At 37.5% G+C, this 23,570-nt stretch overlaps 1 protein-coding gene across 9 annotated transcripts in view; it reads right to left on the bottom strand.

The window, feature by feature from the left end:
- The window catches only part of SPAG9 (sperm associated antigen 9), a 150,997-nt gene that overhangs the window by 78,816 nt on the left and 48,611 nt on the right, over positions 1 to 23,570 (bottom strand). For 8 of the 9 annotated variants that reach the window (XM_044939115.2, XM_044939114.2, XM_044939113.2 and 5 more), the window contains 2 exons: positions 12,769 to 12,839; positions 3,818 to 3,912 (listed from right to left, as the gene is read on the bottom strand). In XM_044939115.2, coding sequence (XP_044795050.1) covers positions 3,818 to 3,912; positions 12,769 to 12,839 — 166 coding nt within the window. Of the gene's footprint in view, positions 1 to 2,994; positions 3,769 to 3,817; positions 3,913 to 12,768; positions 12,840 to 23,570 lie in introns of those variants that run through there. The other variant, XM_006070170.4, reaches the window with a different exon arrangement.

Consider the following 23,570-nt stretch of genomic DNA (forward strand, 5'->3'; position numbering starts at 1 on the left):
CATCTTGATGACTTAAGCAAAAAAGTGACCAAGAATTTAATCAGATGGAATTTAATGGAACGCTCTCTGACCCCAAATGCATAGAAAAGTAATACAAACTTCATTCGAATTTATCACACTGCCAACAGAAATAAAAACACAGGCCAGTCGTGAGAGTTATATTTCTTTATGAATGAGAACACAATCATTTTCACACATTTCAAATACTGGAAAAGTGTAAAACTACTGGGGGAAGGAGTCAGCTAGGAGTCCAAGCTTTACTTTCCCATTTCTGTTAACTACAAAATCTACAGTTCAAAATACGAGTAGAATTCAAACCTTTACATTGCTTTTATTTTCCTCGAGAAACTGCTCTACAGAGGGGGAACTTTTCTTCAGACTGATAGCTGTCAAGAGGGTCAATGATGCTCTAGGTCATACTGTTTCAACTCTGGAAAAATAGTATTAGTACACACCATTCTTCCCTCTTTTTTTCACTGACTTGGAGGGAGGGAGGACATATAATAATGCGTGTTAGTTAGAGTCCTATTTTCAAAAGGCAACCCTGAAAAGACAACATTAGGTCCTCTATGTATATTGGTGTGTATATTTGATACTCTACATATTAAATATATATTATATATTTATATATAAATATAAATTAACTATATATTTAACTATATATTAAATGTTTCAGTAAAACTCACAGAAGAAATCAAAGAATGAAAATACATGTGGGAAAATATCAAGTGGCAGATTTAAACACCAGGTGTTTCAATAATGATACTACTGTCAAGAAATGAAGCTATCAGAATCAGCCATCAGAGTCCTTATTACATCTATTTTTTTAACTGCCATACATCCATTTTTAAATTGGTTATTTAAATGTTACCTATGTGCATAAATAACTTTGCAAATATGTCTTTAAATATTTTTATTTCCACTTAAAACAAATAATCATTAATAAAATCTACTATACATATGTATAAAGTGCAGTAAAAAGATTACATTTGTTAAACACCCACCAATGTGGCAAGCACTGAAATGGATGATTTATTTACATATTCTCATTTAATCCTCACAAGGAAATAAGAATTATTTTCCCTGTTTTCGGATTAGGAAAAGTGATGCTTAGAGACTTTGGGCACTAGTAATTGGAAGAAATGGGATTCGAAGTCAGGCCTGTTTTGACTCCAAGACCCATGCACATTTCCTAGAACTACTGCTTCTTGCCAACTGCGCTTCAGCCATGTTTGAGTCTTTGCAACCCTACGGACTGTAGCCTATCAGTGTCCTCCGTCCATGGGATTCCCCAGCCAAAACACTGGAGATCTGGACTGCCACACCCTCCTCCAGGGGTACTTCCGACCCAGGGATGGAACCCATCTCTTTAGGTCTCCTGCACCGGCAGGTGGGCGCTTTACCACTAGCACCACTGGGAAGCCAATCTTAATATTCAAGACTTTGGTATCTTCCTTCAGTCAGATCAACAGCAACTTTTATGTCAAGAAACTCTTTGAATTTAATCATGTTATTTTATGAATAAAATAGCTAGAGCTGATATAGTTTTACTAAAAATGGAGTAAATATAAATGATTATGAAAATTATTTACTTGTTTAATTAACAATATATCTTTAACTGATTAAATACAAATAATCATCTCACGAATTTTTAAAATGACTCAATGGGGTAAGAAGTTCAAAGGAGGAAACTCGGGTACAGAGATTAAGTAATTTGCCAAAAGTCCCATAGCTCATGTGTGGCAGAGCATTTGCAGCCTGGTAGTCCAACTCGGAACCTCTTATCCACAGCATAGTACTGGCTTCATAAATGGAACTGAAACCTAGACAGCCCTTTAAAATGAATCTTACTTTAATGTTCTTGAGTTTCAATTTCCTAAGCCTATATATACATACACACAAATCCTTTATGTACTAAAATGTACACAAAGCAAAAAGATTGCTCCCAGTTTTTATAAAATCAGGAAAAAAATAAATAAATGACCAAGTTTTAAGACCACAGATGAAATTTAATTTCTGGACTTTAATGTTGAACATGAGGATGAGGGAATTTACTACTTTAATTTCTCTTTAAGTCCACAATTAGGAATTGAGTTTTAAGTAAACATTTACATAATAAAAGCTATACATTATGAACCTTCATTTAAAAACCACACACGAAGCAGAAATCTCAACAAATCAAATTTTTATCTTGGTGAGTTAGAAAACAAAAGAAACCACAACATTAAACCTCTAAAATATAGAAAATGGTTCTTAGAGCACTCAAGTACAGTGACCAGAAGAAACGCTACAGAGATGAATGATATCCCCACAAGCAGGCATGGATATCTGTTACCCAAGTCTACAAAGAAAAGGCAACATCTGACAAAACAATAGTGAATAGGCTTTGTAAAGCTTTCCAACTTTGATGCACAAATAATTGGGAGAAAAAATGAATTCCTTGCCCTAAAAGGTTTAAATCCTTTTACTTCAAATATATTTTGCTGTAGGAGGAAAATATTTAAATTGTCAGTTCCCATGAACTGCTATCAAAAACTGTAAAAAGGATGCCTGAACCTCCAACAGTCAAAGGATCACTGGAACAAAATAAACACCTATGGCCTCTGTCTAATCAACTACAAGTCCCACCATAACGATATTTGCTTCTAAATGCTCAGATGCTCTCGTGAAGAGGTTGTGTAAATTTGGACCCAATGCTCTACTCCTATTTTCCCTTTACTGGTTGAACCCTCTGCTTAAAACAAGACCACTCTGACCTTGTATTTGTGTATAAGTACAATCTGAAAATCCTTTTCTTAAGTGGGTGGTTTCCAAACACAAAGCATATCCCTAAGCGATAGCCTATAAATTACTATATATAAGAATAGAAGTCTTAGCTTCAGGCCATTTTCCATTGTTTCAATCTGCAACATGAATGATTACAAAGAAGACCCATAAAGCTAAAAATAAAAGAAAAACCAACTAAAAAAGGACTTCTAAGAGACACTGAAGTACCTGAGTATCCTTGGTAGGTTCTGCGTCAAAGCTGGCACTCCGGTAGAAATAGAGAAGTGCACAAGCAGCAAAACGGAGAGAGATACTAAGATAGCAGAATTAATGACCACCGCCCCGCCAACAAAGCCAAACACAAACAGCAGCATGCATCCAGGACTCATGGCGCTGTGCTGGCATGGTGAAACACCCGAACCAGGAGGCCTACACGGGGGCCAGAGGGGTATCTTTGTAGTGAGGATCTGTCATTCAGCTGCTGCCACAAAAACAATGCCATCAGCAGCAGCTTTCCACTCCATCCTGCTGCAGCTCCGAAGCGCTGACGTCATCCTGCTCTCACCGCCTCATAACCATAGAGCTGCTGCTCCTAGCATTTATGCAGCAATCCAGAGCAGAGGCCAGCCTATTAACTATTTTCCTCCCCACTAAGAGGCCTGGCTTAGCTCATTGGCTACAATGCTTGGAGATCTACATAATTTATTCACACTCCTACATCAAACAGAAGTCTAGCTAACCCTTTCAAACATGCCTCTCTGTAGCAAAAATGACTTTTAAACCAATTATACAGGAGAAATGAAAAATTTACAGCATTCTGACAAAAATTTTAAACCTATACAGTCTTTGTTAAGTATCAGAAAACAATGGCTATCAATTTACCTTTTCATTAGTGAAAGTTGTTTTGTTTTTCTATGCTACCCCCTCCTATAGCATTCCAATTACAGCAGGGAGAGAGCTAACTATTGTTTGAGGATTAAAGAACAGAAACAGAAACAGATTATTTTATTTTCCTTTTTCCCAAGGCAAAAGTGTATATAAAAAAGCTTACCTAATTCTACTATGAGCTGTGGATTCTAGTTGATCACTCCCTGAGATCTGATGAAGTTTTGTTCTTTCTAAGTGTTCCATATAATTATGGATCATCTATTTTGAAGAAACAAAAGAATACACAAAATTTTAAGACTAATACCTGGAAAAAAAGTATAACATTTTAACAAGGGAAACCTTTTAATATAAATTTCTTATTTATCGGACTACCCATATTCTATATAAAAGAATATTAAGGATGAAATTTTATTTTATTCTCAAAGGGATATGCAAATGCTTACATTTAAGGATGCTAGAGTCTGGAAAAGTAGCCAACATTTTGCTTAACATAGCAAAAAAATTCTTTTACAATATGTAATGCTATTAAATAAGTCTGACATAAATAACACAAATTAGATATAGACATTGGGAAGGAACTGACAAGAGATTACTGATTAACGGGGACAGATGACACTTGAGAAATCCATTGCTAAAGTGGGAAACAACAAAGAAATTAACTTGAAACTTCAGTAAAGATAATTTTCAATTTAATACCAAGATATTTATTTATTTTTGCTACAGATTTAGTTCAAAGAATGCTAAAATAGTCTCTCCTATGTTAGCCTGCTAACTTACTGGAATCATTACTTAATATAATCATATAAAAATGGCAGCAAACTGAAACAAATGAAAAATCAGAGCACATTAACTCTTTAATAAGGAACCATAAGACACAAGCTGAATACGGCAATGAACCATTCAAGAATATCAAGAAATTCTGTCAAGAAATTCTACAGTCTGATTTGATTCTTTTTTTTTTTTTTTTTGGCTGCACTGGGTCTTAGTTTTAGCATGTGGGGTCTAGTTCCTTGACCAGAGATCGAATTCAGGCCCGCTGCATTGGGAGCATGGAGTCTTAGTCACTAGACCAACAGGGAAGTCCCTGATTTGATTCTTGATATAGTTCCACTTATAAGAGACCCAAACCTGGTATTAAAATATGTAAAATGCAACAATTTCCATCATAAAATCAAAAAGGCTTTGCTAGATATTGATGTGATCTGAATAAGAAAAAAATGAATACGAAAAGTTATGTTAGCAATTTCAGTTCAGTTCAGTTGCTCAGTCCTGTCTGACTCTGCGACCCCATGGACTGAAACACGCCAGGCTTCCCTGTCCATCAGCAACTCCCAGAGCTTGCTCAAACTCATGTTCATTGAGTTGGTGATGCCATCCAGCCATCTCATCCTCTGGCGTCCCCTTCTCCTCCTGCCTTCAATCTTTCCCAGTGGCAGGGTCTTTTCAAATGAGTCAGTTCTTTGCATCACGTGGACAAAGTATTGGAGCTTCAGCTTCAGTAGCAGTCTTTCCAATGAATATTCAGGACTGATTTCCTTTAGGATTGACTGGTTTCATCTCCTTGCTGTTCAAGGGACTCTCAAGAGTCTTCTCCAACACCAGAGTTCAAAAGCATCAATTCTTCAGCGTTCAGCTTTCTCTATGGTCCAACATCCATACATGACCACTGGAAAAAACATAGCTTTGACTGGACGGACCTTTGTCAGAAAAGTAATGTCTCTGCTTTTTCATATGCTGTCTAGGTTTGTCACAGCTTTTTTCCCAAGGACCAAGCGTCTTTTATTTTCATGGCTGCAGTTGATATCCACAATGATTTTGGATACCAAGAAAAGAAAGTCTGCCACTGTTTCCATTGTTTCTCTATTTGCCATGACATGATGGATCCAGATGACATGATCTTAGTTTTTAGAATGTTGGTTTTAAGGCAGCATTTTCAGTCATTCTCCTCTTTCACTTTCATCAGTTCCTCTTCACTTTCTGCCATAAGGGTGGTGTCATCTGCTTAACTGAGGTTGTTGATATTTCTCCCAGAAATCTTGATTCCAACCTGTGCTTCATCCAGTCCGGCATTTCTCATGATGTACTCTGCATATAAGTCAAATAAGCAGGGTGACAATACACAGCCTTGACGAACTCCTTTCTAAATTTGGAACCAGTCCGTTGTTTCATGTCCGGTTCTAACTGCTACTTCTTGATCTGCATACGGTTTTCTCAGGAGGCAGATAAGGTGGTCTGGTATTCCCATCTCTTGAAACATTTTCCATAGTTTGTTGTGATCAACACAGTCAAAGGCTTTAGCGTAGTCAATGAAGCAGAAGTAGATCCTTTTCTGGAATTCTCTTGCTGTTTCTATGATCCAGTGGATCCTGGCAATTTGATATCTGGTTCCTCTGCCTTTTCTAAATACAGCTTAAACATTTGGAAGTTCTGGGATCACACAGTGTTGAAGCTTAGCTTGGAGAATTTTGAGCAGTACTTTGCTAGCATGTGAGATGAGTGCAATTGGGTGGTAGCTTGAACATTTTGAACATTTATGTTGAACATTGCCTTTCTTTGGGAATGGAATGAAAACTGACCTTTACTAGTACTGGCCACTGCTGAGTTTTCCAAATTTGCTGGCATACTGAGCGCAGTACTTTTACAGCATCATTTTGTAGGATTTGAAATAGCTCAACTGGAATTCCATCACCTCCACTAGCTTTGTTCGCAGTGATGCTTCCTAAGGTCTACTTGACTTCACACTCCAGGATATCTGGCTCTAGGTGAATAATCACACCATTGTGGTTATCTGGGTCATGAAGATATTCTTTGTATAGTTCTTGTGTATTCTTTTTTGTATATTTCTTGTGTACTCTTTCCACATCATCTTAATATCTTCTGCTTCTGTTAGGTCCATATCATTTCTGTCCTTAACTGGGCCCATCTTTTTGCATGAAATGTTCCCTTAGTATTTCTAATTTTCTTGAAAAGATCTCTAGTCTTTCCCATTCTATTGTTTTCCCCTATTTCTTTGCATTGATCATTTAGGAAAGCTTTCTTACCTCTCCTTTCTATTCTCTGCATTCAAATGAGTATATCTTTCCTTTTCTCCTTTGCCTTTAGTTTCTCTTCTTTTCTCAGCTATTTGTAAGGCCTCCTCAGACATCCATTTTGCCTTTTTCTTGGGGATGGTCTTGATCACTGCTTCCTGTACAATGTTACATCCATAGTTCTTCAGGCACTGTGTCAAATCTAATCCCTTGAATCTATTTGTCACTTCCACTGTATAATCATAAGCGATTTGATTTAGGTCATACCTGAAAGGTCTAGTGGTTTTTCCCTACTTTCTTCAATTTAGGTCTGAATTTTACAATAATGAGTTCATGATCTGAGCCATAGTCAGCTCCTGGTCTTGTTTTTGCTGACTGTAAAGAGCTTCCCTATCTTTGGCTGCAAATAATATAATCAATCTGATTTTGGTATTGACCATCTGGTAATGTCTATGTGTAGAGTCATCTTTTGTATTGTTGCAAGAGGGTATTTGCTATGACCAGTGCATTCTCTTGGCAAAACTCTGTGTTAGCTTTTGCCCTGCTTCATTTTGTACTCCAAGGCCAAACTTGCCTGTTACTCCAGGTATCTCTAGACTTCCTACTTTTGCATTCTAGTCCCCAGTGATGAAAAGGACACCTTTTTATGGTGTTAGTTCTAGAAGGTCTTGTAGGTCTTCATAGAACCGTTCAGCTTCTTTGGCATTAGTGGCTGGGGCAAAGACTTGGATTACTGTGATATTGAATGGTTTGCCTTGGAAACAAACAGAATATTCTGTCATTTTTGAGACTGCACCCAAGTACTGTATTTTGGACTCTTTTGTTGACTGTGAGAGCTACTCCATTTCTTCTAAGGGATTCTTGCTCACAGTAGTAGATATAATGGTCATCTGAATGAAATTTGCCCATTCCAGCCCATTTTAGTTCACTGATTCCTAAATGTCGATGTTCACTCTTGCCATCTCCTGTGTGACCACTTCCAATTTACCTTGATTCATGGACCTAACATTCCAGGTTCCTATGCAATATTGTTCTTTACAGCATCGGATTTTACTTCCATCACCAGTCATATCCACAACTGGATTTTGTTTTTACTTTGGCTCAGACTCTTCAATATTTCTGGAGCTATTTCTCCACTCTTCTTCAGTAGCATAGTAAGCACCTACCAACCTGGGGAGTACATCTTCCAGTGTCCTATCTTTTTGCCTTTTCATATGTTCATACTGTGGCTATTGTGACTAGTGCTGCTATAAACACAGGAATGCATGTATCTTTTTGAATTACAGCTTTGTCTGAATATATTCCCAGAAGTGGGATTGATGGATCATATGATAATTCTATTTTTAGTTTTCGAGGCACCTCCATACTGTTTTCCACAGTGGCTACACCAACTTACATTCCCACAATTTAAAGAAATGTAAATATCAAGAGTAGGCAAGAAAAGGAGAATATTCCTAGAATTCTTAAAATTACAGCATGGAATAGCTTTGTAAGTTGCTCAACTTGAGCAGCATGAAGATAGATTTCAACCTCAAATAACTTAAAATATGCATTGTAGCAATATTAAAAGGATAGCTACTGAAAGAAAATTTAAACAAGTTTTAAAAATTTGTTTTTAAGAAGTATGCTTTTGTCAGGAGTTCCCTGGTGGTCTAGTGGTTAGGATTCCATGTTTTCACTGCTGTGGCCCAGATTCAATCCCTGGTTGAGGAACTAAGTGAGATCCCACAAGCTGCACAGTGTAGCCAAATAAATAATAAGTATGTTGTGAAATTTATACTTGGCATGGAAGCATATACAAAAATTAGGACATATATAAATCAATTTGAAAGTGTTATTTACTTCAGATAAACAAGAAGTCTGATGCGTGGATTAAGATGGGTAATTCCACCAAATCAAATATAAAAGAATCAACCAGGCTGTTCCCCAAGTTAAAATTAGTACAAATAAGAAGTGTATCAGGCAAAAAAAGATGAATATATAATCACACAGATATGTATATGAAAGCATTTTCAAAAGCTTTTAAATTTACATAATTTTAAGTTTAAATGTTTTCTCTTTTCCAACAGTTCTGCAGAAATACAATTTTCGTGTTTGTGTCAGTGAGGCAGAAATGCTGAGTTGCTTCCTTCTAGTATCAGGAAAAACTTCAAGTGAGGAAGAAATTTAAATGAGACTAGCATAACAAAGTGATGGTCAGACCAAATATATCAATTTAAAATTTCAAAAGATTTTAGAAAATCTAAGTTGAATTCTTTTATAATGGAAAGTAATCATATGAATTTGATTCATTCAAATGAAGACTAAGTTCCTTTAAGGATTGAAATGAATAGAAATCTCTCCTAAATTGAGTCTATAATAATCTATTTATTCAATATAAAAAAATTAAAAGATTAAATAAAATGCAAAGATACAGAATTGGTTCTACCCGAAACAGTCCGTTCTACAGATTGACTACTGTCTTAAATAAATTAAAATTTTTTTAATTTAGATGTTGAATTCCAAACCAATTCCCAATCAAAAAAGTGATCCCAAGTAACTGGAGATACAGTATTCTAACATTCCAAAATGGTCTACACAATGAAACTGGTTTTAACCCAATTAAACTAGCATTTAGTAGGACAAAAGAACAACAACAAAATGGCTGCTAATATTTATTGATCACCATCTACATATCAGCTAATGCATGTAGAGCTACTGTTTCAATTAATCCTCAGAACAATAATATGATTTTCTATCCATTTTAAGGAGGTTAAAATAACTTGTCCAGTTTGACCAGCTAGTTAATGATTAACTGCGTTCTGTCAGTAGCTAGCTGGCTTTGCAGCCAGAATTCAGATCCATCTGACTCAGTCATCAGAGCAGTTAAGCATTATGAGACTTGTGGTGTATCCAGGTACCGTTTCAGTCAATTCTGGAGGCAGGCAATAAGCTCACTGTCCTTTTTTCATCACACTCACGAGAAAACCCCACATTCTAAGACATTTCTTGATGTCTGAAGTATATTCTATATAAGCACAAAAAAGTAGATAAAATAAATTATACATAAAAATTTAAATTTAGGGCTTCACAGAGTAGCTCTGGTTTTTTATTAAAACAAAACCAACTGAGTATTGGACAATGAATGCTGCAAGGTAGAAGAGAGGTATGAAAGTAAAATAGAATATATTTTAGATAATCTATTTTGGGTCCACCAGACCCATCCCTCCTGATCTCAGAACTGCAACTCTCAATTTTCTCAGGTATGCATATTAATTCACACATATTCAAGAGTCAATTCAGCAACAAGTAGCTGGAGTCATGGAGAAGGATCCCAAGCACATTATTTGGAACATCCCAAATCCCCTCCCACCTAGAGAAATTTTCACAGCAAAGGTTGATTTAGCTTTGGCTAAAACTGAAATGCAAGACAACAGTAATTAGAAAAACAAGGCAAAAAAGAGATTTAGGAGACAAATAGCATGAATCCTTTTAATTCTGTTGGCCTTTAATCTTTCCATATGCAGCTCAATAAGTATATCCACAGGCCACAATTCTTAAAATGGTTGAGACACCATGAAACAAAGAGACAGAAAATCTTCTGGTGCATTTAACATGTGTTTCATAACTTAAAAGCACTGAAAATTCAGGAAAAGGGAATCAGAGAGACCTAGATTCAAATCCAGTCACATACTAGCATAGCATTTGGGACAAATCACTCCATATTCTCTTTTAAGCTTCAGTTTGTAAAATGGGGGTGGGTGATAAACAGTTTGCTCAGAGGATAAGATGAGAATGCATTTAAACACTCCCTGGGGTAAGACAAGGGTTCAAGTTTTTGGTGATTAATGAGTATGTATATTTCCTCCACTGTCCTTTTACGCAAATTCAATAATGTGTATAAAATTTTGAATTTGATTAGAGAGCAGTTATTCATATTAGGAAATGAGCCCGAGATTTCCCTTAAGCAGCAAACAATGTGTTTGATAAAAGTGCTGTCTAAACAACTTTTTTGTGTACCTATAAAAAAGGTTACTGAGTTAAAAGTAACAGTGGAAAGATTAAACCCTTCAGACTTCCTTTCCCTGAAGGTTTTCAAAATTTACCTTTAAAGGACCTAGTTCTTTAGCATGGATAGCAATTTATAATTGCTAATTGAATGGTATTTCTAGTACAGGTGTATAAACACACAAACACATTTTAAAGAAGCCATATCTGTGTCTTATAAACATTGCTTGAGGCAGAGCAAAATACAGAGAGCCTATCAGAGGACAGAAGCTACTTATGACTAAAGGAGGGGATCTTGTGAAAATGCTACATGTAAGACCTTTCACAGTTATTAGACAGGCCCAACTCTCTGCCTTGGTATTTAAGATTTTCCTGAGATCCTTCTTTTTTTCTGTTAGACTGTTCTTCTCTGAAGGAATTCCATCCTTCCCTGGTGGCTCAGAGGTTAAAGCGTCTGCCTGGAATGAGGGAGACCCAGGTTTGACCCCCTGGGTTGGCAAGATCCCCTGGAGAAGGAAATGGCAACCCACTCCAGTACTCTTGCCTGGAGAATCCCATGGAGGGAGGAGCCTGGTAGGCTGCAGTCCATGGGGTCACAAACAGTGGGACACAACTGAGCGACTTCACTTTCACTTTCTTTCTTTCTCTGAAGGAATAGAAATATAAAAACTATGTACATATATGAGAGAAAATATGTAATTTCACTTTACAATGACTTTAAGACAGCATATATTTTAGACATATTTCAATTGAAAAATCCTCAATTATTACAAAGGTTAATTAAAATCTTCAATAAAAAACCATAATTCATTATTCATCATTATCAATTATTTATGGCACATAAACCTATTCCCACAAACATGTTTGTAATGATCAGCATTGATAAGAACTACCAGTACAGCGCACTGTTGGGGCATGAAATGAATGGTGTGAAAAGAACAAACAATAAACCTTTAACAACCAATTGTTTTTTAATAGTCTTAATATGTACCAAATACCATCTTATTCAAATGTGGTTATTTTTTCATATGTAAGCTGTTCTGTTTTCCCAGAGCTCTATGGTTCCAGCCCTCTGTGGCCAATCTTTTTCCTTTACCACTCAATTCCGTGACACTTCATGCTTGGTACATGGCTATGTTAGCTAAAACAGTAATACACCTCACATGCCAGGAAGAAATTCCAACAAGGTGTGGAAGGTGTTAAAAGCACATTACTCTCAAAAACAAATGAAACTGACTGCAGTGAGTGGGGTTTTATACTACTTAAAAGCAAAAATATAGGTCCCTACCGGAGGCAGGATAAGAGATCACCCCCAATACTGAAAGGAAAATGGAAGCTAAAGACTGTAACCATCTGTATCACGGGAAAGTTTGGACTAGAAAGAGAAAGAGCAATTATTTTTTTCATGTAACAGTGCATGTGTCTATGAAAATTCTATTTAAGTATGTGAACCCCAGTTCACAATTTTCACCTGAAGGAGACAGAAAGAAACAAAGGCAACACAGGAAAGGCTGACAGAGTCATAAAAAGGAATTTAAAAAACCCTCAAATACATTTTCTAACTTGCTTTGAAGAGATTATGTGCAAGAGTTGTTAATCTGAAACACTGAAACTTCATGCAGAAAACCTGTTTTAGAGTCATTTTAAGACATTATAATTTGTTTGCCATTTGTTATGAGCTTAATGCAAATTAAGTACTTTATACTGTATTAAAAATGTAGAGACTCTGACCAACAATTTAGCAATCCACCATTTCCCAACAGGTATCAAAATAAGTTATATCAATTCTCTCATATTAGTATCACGTCTACTTTTTAATATGTACAAGTTAGGTTTTTACTCAACCAGTCAAAAACATAACTATTGGAAATGCCTTAATAATTACATTATTCATAACATGAAAAGTTAACTCCAGATAAAAGACATTAAAGTCAGCATTTGGTAACTAAGTAAATGCTACATGACATTTAAAGCCTTCACAAATAATAACCCCCAAGGATAATACTGGCTGATTTTCAAAGAAAAATTAAAACATATTTTCTAGGGTTAATTTCTTTATCTTAATGTTAGTGTGGTAAGGAACAACCTAGAAACCCACCTCAGTGTGTCTCTGATGCAAGGCATTATATTCTTTCTTCAGTTCCGCTTCTCTTTCTTCAAGTCTGCTAACTGAAATTAAGATACGTACACTTAATCAAAACCAAATTAAAAATTTACTTGAAAATTCTATCTTTAAAACTTAACTGGTTTATCCATAATCCTTGGTAACTTCAAGCCTCGTTACTCCATATGAAATCCTTCACAAGGCTAGTGACCTTGCTTCATGTCCTTAATAAAATTTTTGCAGAGAGAATAAACAGAATATTTTTAAAAAGACTAAAAACATCTTACTGCTTCTCCCAATATGCTTATGTGATAAACATCCTTATCTAAATAGGTTTTTAACATGATACAGAATTACCTCTTTGAAAACGATTATACAAATATCACAGAAGTCTTAACCTGAGCCTAACCCCAAGAGTTGACTGATTGGAAAAGACCCTGATGCTGGGAGGGATTGGGGGCAGGAGGAGAAGGCGACAACAGAGGATGAGATGACTGGATGCCGTCACCGACTCGATGGACATGAGTTTGGGCAAACTCCGGGAGTTTGTGATGGACAGGGAGGCCTGGCGTGCTGCAGTCCATGGGGTCGCAAAGAGTCAGACACAACTGAGCGACTGAACTGAACCCCAAACCACTGATTTCTAATAGTATTCCACCTCTTTTTCATTACTGAGCAGTATGTGAACATGTTACTATTTTTATAAGCACCTTCATTAACTTCAGGTTTTAATTCCAGGGACTCATCTTCTTGTATTTAGCTCCCTCTGCTGATGGAGTTTGTGAGTGGCACTAAGTTGGGATAGAGCACAACTTCAATATTTTAAAAATAAATTTTAGATCCTGAGATACACAGTGTCAGGACAGGATTTCAGAGAAAAGAATGGTATCAGATAGGAATGATTCTGAGAGAAAATGGAATCCAAGCAGGAACAGGAAGAATAACAGTACTCAAGATAGATAGTAATGGGGCTGTAGCAGGCAGGAACTGCTACTACAGAGAAGGGAACACAAAACCATGGAGCTGGAGAGGCAGAGGAGAGACCGGCCAGTCTAGAGGAGCTCATGCTGATTAAGGAGCAGTGGGACACAGTCCGCTGGTGAGAAGTAAAGCTGGTGCTAAAGGAGTTTGTCAAGATACTCACGTTAGTCTGTTTGAAAGCATGAGCATAGTTGGAAAGGTTCTCTTGGTATAAGGGTCAGACAGATACAAACATGCAAGATTGTTTATAAGAGACAGCTGGTGACTGCGTCAGCTGGTTCTAAGAGTTAACTACTATGAACTATAACAGCACATACATGAATGTTTTTATATGCCTAATACTAACATGCCAGACACCACGTAACACATAACTTGTGCTGACTGGTAAACTCATGTTTTTTATTTGTGTAGCTCTACTGTTCACCTTTATTTGAGTACCTTGAAAATATGCCATGAATTAGGAAAAGTGTAGCTCTGACTTTCAGTTTGTTTTTCATGAAGCCTATGTGTTGGCTCATTAAATTTGCAGCAATAAGTACACACACTATAGTAGCCATAGAGTCACACTTATCAGGCCAGGGAAGGCCTGAGGACATGGGCTGCTCATCTCATCTTGTGCCTGAAAGCAATAAAAAGCAAATCTGTACGACAGCTGTTCCGTGATAACAAAACAGATACTGAAGCCATAGTAAGTTTTAGTGCAGCTTCTGTGATTTTTATTTAAAAACAAGAAATCCAACCAAATGTAGATATTATATTTAGTAACAATTTCAATATAAACATTTTCTACTATTTTTTGTCAATTAAATTGTTCTAAAAGCATAATCCTAAAATTACTGGGTGAACCTTAAGTTTTTAATTGCTCATCTATATGAATCAAAATTTTCCTCAAATTGTGCAACCAAAACAAAAAACTGGAGACTGAGGCTAAAATAAAATTGCAAGGAATAGCAAGGATAGATAAGAAAGCCTTCCTCAGCGATCAATGCAAAGAAATAGAAGAAAACAACAGAATGGGAAAGACTAGAGATCTCTTTAAGAAAACCAGAGATACCAAGCGAACATTTCATGCAAAGATGAGCACAATAAAGGACAGAAATGGTATAGACCTGAGAGAAACAAAAAAGATCTTCATGACCCAGATAACCACAATCCTGTGATCACTCACCTAGAGCCAGAAATTCTAGAAGGCGAAGTCAAGTGGGCATTAGGAAGCATCACCACAACAAAGCTAGTGGAGGTGATGTAATTCCAGTTGAGCTATTTCAAATCCTAAAAGATGATGCTGTGAAACTGCTGCATTCAATATGCAAGCAAATTTGGAAAACTCACCAGTGGCCACAGGCCTGGAAAAGGTCAGTTCTCTTTCCAATCTCAAAGAAAGGCATGCCAAAGAATGTTAAAACTACCGCACAATGGCACTCATCTCACACGATGGCAAAGTAATGCTCAAAATTCTCCAAGCCAGGCTTCAACAGTATGTAAACTGTGAACTTTCAGATGTTCAAGCTGGATTTAGAAAAGGCAGATGAAGCAGAGATCAAATTGCCAGCACCTGCTGGATCATTGAAAAAGCAAGAGAGTTCCAGAAAAACATTTACTTTTGCTTTATTGACTACACCAAAGCCTTTGTCTGTGTGGATCACAACAAACCAGAAAATTCTTGAAGAGATGGGAATACCAGACCACCTGACCTGCCTCCGGAGATATCTGTATGCAGGTCAAGAAGCAACAGTTAGAACTGGACATGGAACAACAGACTGGTTCCAAATCGGGAAAAGAGTATGCCAAGGCTGCATATTGTCACCCTGCTTATTTAACTTATATGCAGAGAACATCATGCAAAATGCCAGGCCGGATGAAGCACAAGCTGGAATCAAGATTGCCGGAAAAGAAAAGAAACAAAGTGAAGTCGCTCAGTTGTGTCCAAATCTTTGGACTGTAACCTACCAGGCTTCTCTGTCCATGGGATTTTCCAGGCAAGAGTACTAGAGTAGGTTGCCATTTCCTTCTCCAGGGGATCTTCCCGATCTAGGGATCGAACCCAGGTCTCCCACATTGTAGGCAGACACATTACCATCTGAGCCACCAGGGAAGTCCAAGATTGCCAGGAGAATTATCAACAACCTCAGATATGCAGATGACACCACCCTTATGGCATAAAGCAAAGAAAAACTAAAGAGCCTCTTGATGAAAGTGAAAGAGCAGAGTGAAAAATTTGGCTTAAAACCCAACATTCAGAAAACTAAGATTATGGCATCCAGTCCCATCACTTCATGGCAAATAGATGGGGAAACAGTGGAAACGGTGACAGACTTTAATTTTTTGGGCTCCAAAATCACTGCAGATGGTGACTGCAGCCATGAAATTAAAAGATGCTTGCTCCTTGGAAGAAAAACTATGACATATCTAGACAGCATATTAAAAAGCAGAGACATTACTTTACCAACAAAGGTCCATTTAGTCAAAGCTATGGTTTTTCCAATAGTTATGTATGGATGTGAGAGTTGGACTACAAAGAAAGCTGAGCGCCAAAGAATTGATGCTTTTGAACTGTGGTGTTGGAGAAGACTCTTGAGAGTCCCTTGGACATCGAGGAGATTCAACCAGTCCATCCTAAAGGAAATCAGTCCTGAATATTCATTGCAAGGACTGATGCTGAAACTGAAACTCCCAATACTTTGGCCACCTGATGAAAAGAAGTGATTCCTTGGAAAAGACCCTGATGCTGGGAAAGATTGAAGACAGGAGAAGGGGATGACAGAGGATGAGATGGTTGAATGGCATCACTGATGCGATGGACATGAGTTTGAGTAGGCTCTGGGAGTTTGTGATAGCCAGGGAAGCCTGGCGTGCTACAGTCCATGGGATCGCAAAGAGTCGGACACGACTGAGCAACTGAACTGATGATCATCCATAACCCTCATTTCAAATTTGTGCACAACAGCAGAGCTTCATTCTCATCGATTTTGTATAAGTTCATAAATAAATTTATATCAATGTCTACCACTAACAGCCAGAATTACACAGTACTTGTCATGTACCATGCACTGTCCTAGGTACTTTGTATTAAACACCTAACTTGACCCTGACATTAACTTTATGATGAAACTTCATTACATTTCATATTAGGAATAAGAAAACTGAAGTAAATAGGGGTTACGTAACTTGCCCAAATTCACGAAACTAGTAAACGCAGGATTACAACTCCTAATGGATGACACTAGGCCCAGAATCTTCTTTTATTTATCATGGCATTCTGCCTCTCAAGAAGTACTTCTTTTAATTTCTTTTATATATTGGAATCTACTTTAAATTTTCACTTTGGGGGAAAAAAGTATAGAGAGTGCTCCTTTATTACTTGAAACAAAAAAACCCTCTCTTCTGGAAAGAACCTAATCACAGGTACTACAATTCAAAAGTATCAAACTGCCATGTAAAATATGTAACCAACTTAATAAATCATGATGATATATATATCAAAACCAAAATGCAGTAATGCCCTGGTAGTCCAGTGGTTAGGACTCTGCTCTCTCACTGTCAAGCACCTGAGTTTGAACCCTGGTCAGGGAACAAAGATCCCACAAGCCGGGCAGCACAGCCAAAAATAAATAAAGAAAATTAAAATGCAAAAAACCACTATATACCTGTCAGAAGAGCTAAAATAAAAAGTGTTGGTAAGGAACTTTCTGGTAAGGAACTTTCATACATGGACTTCCCTGGTGGTCCGGTGGTTGGGAGTTCGCCTTCCAGAGGGGCGGGTTGGGGGGGTGCACGTGGCAGGGTTTCAAACCCCAGTTGGGGAGCTAAGATCCCAAATGCCTCCTGGCCAAAACCCAAAATCAGAAAGCAGGAGCAATAATCCAATGAATTCAATAAAGACTTTATTAAAAAAAAATACAACTTTCATACACTGATGGTGGGAGTATAAACTGATACACCCAATTTGAAAACTGTTTGGCAAGATTTAATGAAGTTGATTTGCCACTCCTATGACAAAACAAGCTCCTTATTACGATATTTGTCTATGTGTCCACCAAAAGGCATTTTAAAACAATGTTCAGGGCAGCACTATTTGCGTTCCAACATGGAATCAACCCAAATATCCATCAACTGCAAAATGTATAAATATTCATGCACTAGAATACTATACAATAATGAGAATGAAGGAATTATTGCTGTGCACATCATGGAGGAATCTCACAAACAGGATACTGAGGAAAACAAAGAGAAGCAAAAGAATACAGACTTCAAATGAACATATAAACGAATCCAAAACTAATTTAATGTGTTAATTCAGTTCAGTTTAGTCATTCAGTCGTGTCCGACTCTTTGTGACCCCATGGACTACAGCACGCCAGGCCTCCCTGTCCATCGCCAACTCCCAGAGTTTGCTCAAACTCATGCCCATTGAGTTGGTGATGCCATCCAACCATCTCATCCTCTGTTATCCCCTTCTCCTCCCGCCTTCAATTTTTCCCAGCATCAGGGTCATTTGCAATGAATCAGTTCTTCACGTCAGGTGGCCAAAGTATTGGAGTTTCAGTTCCAGCATCAGTCCTTCCAATGAATATTCAGGACTGATTTCCTTTAGGATGGACTGGATGGATGTCCTTGCAGTCTAAGGGACTCTCAAGAGTCTTCTCCAACACCACAGTTCAAAAGCATCAATTCTTTGGCGCTCAGCTTTCTTTGTAGTTCAACTCTCACATCTACACATAACTACTGGAAAAACCAAAGCTTTCTCTAGACAGACTTTTGTTGGCAAAGGTCTCTGCTTTTTACTATGCTGTCTAGGTTGGTCATAACTTTTCTTCCAAGGAGCAAGCATCTTTTAATTTCATGGCTGCAGTCACCATCTGCAGTGAATTTTGGAGCCCCCAGAAAATAAAGTCTGGCACTGTTTCCACTGTTTCCCCATCTATTTGCCATGAAGTGATGGGACCGGATACCATGATCTTAGTCGAGTTTTAAGCCAACTGTTTCACTCTCCTCTTTTACTTTCATCAAGAGGCTCTTTAGTTCTTCTTCGTTTTCTGCCATAAGTGGTATCCTCTGCATATCTGAGGTTATTGATATTTCTCCCAGCAATCTTGATTCCAGCTTGTGCTTCATCCAGCCTGGCATTTCACATGATGTAGTCTGCATATAAATTAAATAAACAAGGTGGCAATATACAGCCTTAACGTACTACTTTCCCAATTTGGAACCAGTCTTTTGTTCCAGGTCCAGTTCTAACTATTGCTTCTTGACCTGCAAACAGATTTCTCAGGAGGCAGGTTAGGTGGTCTGGTATTCCCATCACTTTCAGAATTTTCCACAGTTTGTTGTGATCCACCCAGTCAGAGCTTTTGGTATAGTCAATAAAGCAGTAGATGTTTTTCTGGAACTCTCTTGCTTTTTCAATGATCCAGTGGATGTTGGCAATTTGATCTCTGGTTCCTCTGCCTTTTCTAAATCCAACTTGAACATCTGGAAGTTCACAGTTCACATACTCTTAAAGCCTGGCTTGGAGAATTTTGATGGAGTAGCCGTCATAGTCAACTAAAGGGTCTGAATGCATTACTTGGATGCAATCTCAAAAACGATAGAACGATCTCTGTTCGTTTCCAAGGCAAATCATTCAATATCACAGTAATCCAAGTTTATGCCCTGACCACTAATGCTAAAGAAGCTGAAGTTGAACAGTTCTAAGAAGACATACACGACCTTCTAGAACTAACACCAGAAAAAAAAAAGATGTTCTTTTCATCATAGGGGACTGGAATGCAAAAGTAGGAAGTCAAGAGATATCTGGAGTAACAGGCAAATTTAGCCTTGGAGTACAGAATGAAGCAGGACATAAGCTAACAGAGTTTTGCCAAGAGAACACACTGGTCATAGCAAACACCCTCTTCCAACAACACAAGAGATGACTCTACACATGGACATCACCAGATGGTCAATACTGAAATCAGACTGATTATATTCTTTGCAGCCAAAGATGGAGAAGCTCTATAAGTCAGCAAAAACAAGACTGGGAGCTGACTGTGGCTCAGATCATGAACTCCTTATTGCCAAATTCAGATTTAAACTGAAGAAAGTAGGGAAAACCACTAGACCATTCAGGTATGACCTAAATCAAATCCCTCATGATAATACTGAGGAAATGACAAATAGATTCAAGGAATTAGATCTGATAGACAGAGTGCCTGAAGAACTATGGATGGATGTTCGTGACATTGTACAAGGGGGCAGGGATCAAGACCATTCCCAAGACAAAGAAATGCAAAAAGGCAAAATGGTTGTCTGAGGAGGCCTTATAAATAGCTGAGAAAAGAAGAGAAACTAAAGGCAAAGGAGAAAAGGAAAGATATATCTATTTGAATGCAGAGTTCCAAAGAATAGCAAGGAGAGATTTAAAAAAAAAAGCCTTCCTAGTGATCAATGCAAAGAAACAGAGGAAAACAATAGAATGGGAAAGACTAGAGATCTCTTCAAGAAAATCAGAGATACCAAGGGAACTTTTCATGCAAAGATGGGCACAATAAAGGACAGAAATGGTATGGACCTAACAGAAGCAGAAGATATTAAGAAGAGGTGGCAAGAATACACAGAAGAACTGTACAAAAAAGATCTTCACGACCCAGATAGTCACGATGGTGTGATCACTCACCTAGAGCCAGACATCCTGGAATGTGAAGTCAAATGGGTCTTAGGAAGCACCACTACGAACAAAGCTAGTGGAGGTGATAGAATTCCAGTTGAGCTATTTCAAATCCTAAAAGACGATGCTGTGCAAGTGCTGCACTCAATATGCAAGCAAATTTGGAAAACTGAGCTGTGGCCAAAGGACTGGAAAGGGTCAGTTTACATTCCAATCCCAAAGAAAGGCAATGCCAAAAAATGCTCAAACTACCGCACAATTGCACTCATCTCACACGCTAGCAAAGCATGTGCTTTAAGCTAGGATAAATGTAAATTGACTATTTTACATAAGTCTATTAGTCTGATGCATTCACTCTTTTATCCTGATTGTGTCCTTCATCTATAACCATGCTTTTTAAGAATATTCCATCCAAAAGCTGCAAACACTGTGCAGTCCCCTTTGGGGAGGAGTTATTATCTAATGAATTTACTGTGTATACAGCTCCATCCCATCTGATTCCAAACATAACATGTACCTCCTTCACACTTTCCTTGGCTAAATACTCATGCTTTATGTTCTCCAACAACTCCTATAAATTCTATATATAGCGCAGGATTTAAACAGACTACTCAGAACCATAACAAATAAACTGTGCTGATTCCTCATGTATAGGGAGATAAGCAAAAATATTACCAGATTGGGGAAATATAAAAAGAAATAAAAAATGATTGCCATCATTGGAAAATAAATTGGAATTACACTTTTGAACATCATGTTGGTGATAGGTATTAAAATAAGCAACGTGTATAATCTGACCCACTGTTACTACTCTTATTTATCCTATGGAAATACACTTGATGCCCAAAGATATGAAAATGAATACTCTATGTGCTTTTGTCCATAGTGCTTTTCAGGTCTACTATATCCTTCTACTTTTCTGTCTATTCATTCTATTAATTTTTGAGAGTTTGACATTGAAGCTCCAAGTAAAAAGCTTAGATTATCTAATTAATTTGGAATTCCCTTCCCAAATGTCATTAATTGGATGGCAAAGTAAATTATGATAGTATATGATAGACTATAATGTAGTAACTAAGCTACATTAGTTAGCTACATTGGAACTACATTCCAAGTTATGTTATATCAGGTATATTAACCTCCCTGGACCTCTATTCCTTATTTATAGTTGAGGAATAATAATAATATATCAGAGTTGGTTATCAGGATTAAGGAAGAGCTAATATTTGAAAAGGGCATAGAACAGAACCTGGCACATGTGCTTTTTCTCTTTCTTTTCTATTTTTTAAATTATGAAAGTATAACACATTTACAGGAGACTTAAAAATTACAGAACAAGAAAAAAAATTACAGAACAAAATTACAAATAGTTATATCATATATTAGAATTATTTTTTAAGTAAATAAATTAAGATTTTAAATTGGATCTTCAATATCAACCCCTCAAAAATTAATAGAATGAATAGACAGAAAAGTAGAAGGATATAGTAGACCTGAAAAGCACTATGGACCAATTCAACATAATTAAAATGTATACAATTTTCAAACAAAAGCAGGACACAAATTCTATTCAAGTCCCCAAAGACTATAAAGCAGGAGACACTGGAACATATGCAGGGACATAAAACTAGGTGCAAAAATTTCACAGTCCAAAGGTACTGAAATCATACAGATTGTTCCCTTATCACTGCAGTATTCTGGCATATGTGTTTTTAATACAACAGTTAAAGGTACTGTTAAAATGAATGCAGTATTATTCATAAGCACTGGCTCTTCTGTTCATGGAATTTTCCAGGAAAGAATATTGGAGTGGGTTGCCACTTCCTACTCCAGTGAATCTTCCCTCGACCCACAGATCAAACCCTCTTCTCTTGTGTTTCCTGCATTGGCAAGCAGATTTTTTACCACTAGCAACACCTGGGAAGCCACTGTTAAAATGAATGCATCATTATCCATAAGCACTGACATGGAATAGTGCCTAGAACTTAAAAGAAGGATGTTAAATATTATTACTATATCTGAAACAAAAAATTATGTATAGTATGATGTCTACAAAGTCAAAACATACTGATTTTTCTCTCCCAAAGCTGCTCTTTCCCATAATTTTCTTAGGCAAAAATCTTGCAGCTATACTTTTGCTCTTCTCTTTTCCCACATTACATTCCATCAGCAAATTCTGTCCATTTTGCCTCTAGAACAAATTGTGAATCTGACAACTTTTTACCATTACTATTACCCCCACCTTGATTTAAGACATCATCTCACACCTGGATTATTACTGCTATCTTCTGACTATTGTCTCTGCTCTAGTCTTTGCTCCTCTGCATTCTTAAATTTGTAACCCGGAGTCAGATAGTGACTGCTCAAAACCCTTCAACAACTTCCTGTGACAGAACAAAAGAAAGTAAAGAAGAGGGAGGGAGCCTGTATTATGGCCCGCAAGACCCTTCAGCATCAGATGTATCAAGCCACACCACTTTTTGCTCCCATGGAGAATTATTGTCTCCTGACCCAACTGTTAGAGACTGATTGTGTCCTGCCCAAATTCATATGCTGAACCCCTAATCAATGTAACTATGCTTGTTGACAGGACTTAAAAAGGCAATTAAGGAGAATATGCTGGTGGTTCAGTGGCTAGGACTCAGCACTTTCACTGCTGGGGCTTGGGTTCAATTCCTGGTAGAACTAAGATCCTGTAAGCCACACAGTGCAGACAAACAAATAAAAATAAAATAAAAAGGTAATTAAGGTTAAATGAAATCATAAAGATGGGGTCCTAATTGCACTGGACTGATGTCCTTTCTTAAGAAGAGGAAGAGGTAACAGAGCTCCTTCTCCCTACACACGCACAGAGAAAAGGTCACACACAGAGATGGTGACCATCTATGAGCAAGAGATAGCGGTCTCAGAAGAAACCAAACTTGTCAGCACTTTCCAGCCTCTAGAACTGTCAGAGGGGACTTCCTTAGTGGTCCAGTGGCTAAGACTTTGCGCTTCCAACACAGGGGGCCCAGGTTTGATCCCTGGTCAGAGAACTGGATCCCACATGCCGCAACTAAGAGTTCTTGTGCCTCAACTAAACATCCTGCATGCCCCAACTAACTATCTCACATGCCACAGTGAAGACTGAAGATCTTGTGTGCCACAACTAAGACCTGACACAGTCAAG

Source organism: Bubalus bubalis, chromosome 3 (assembly GCF_019923935.1).
Source record: "Bubalus bubalis isolate 160015118507 breed Murrah chromosome 3, NDDB_SH_1, whole genome shotgun sequence".
NCBI lineage: Eukaryota > Metazoa > Chordata > Mammalia > Artiodactyla > Bovidae > Bubalus > Bubalus bubalis.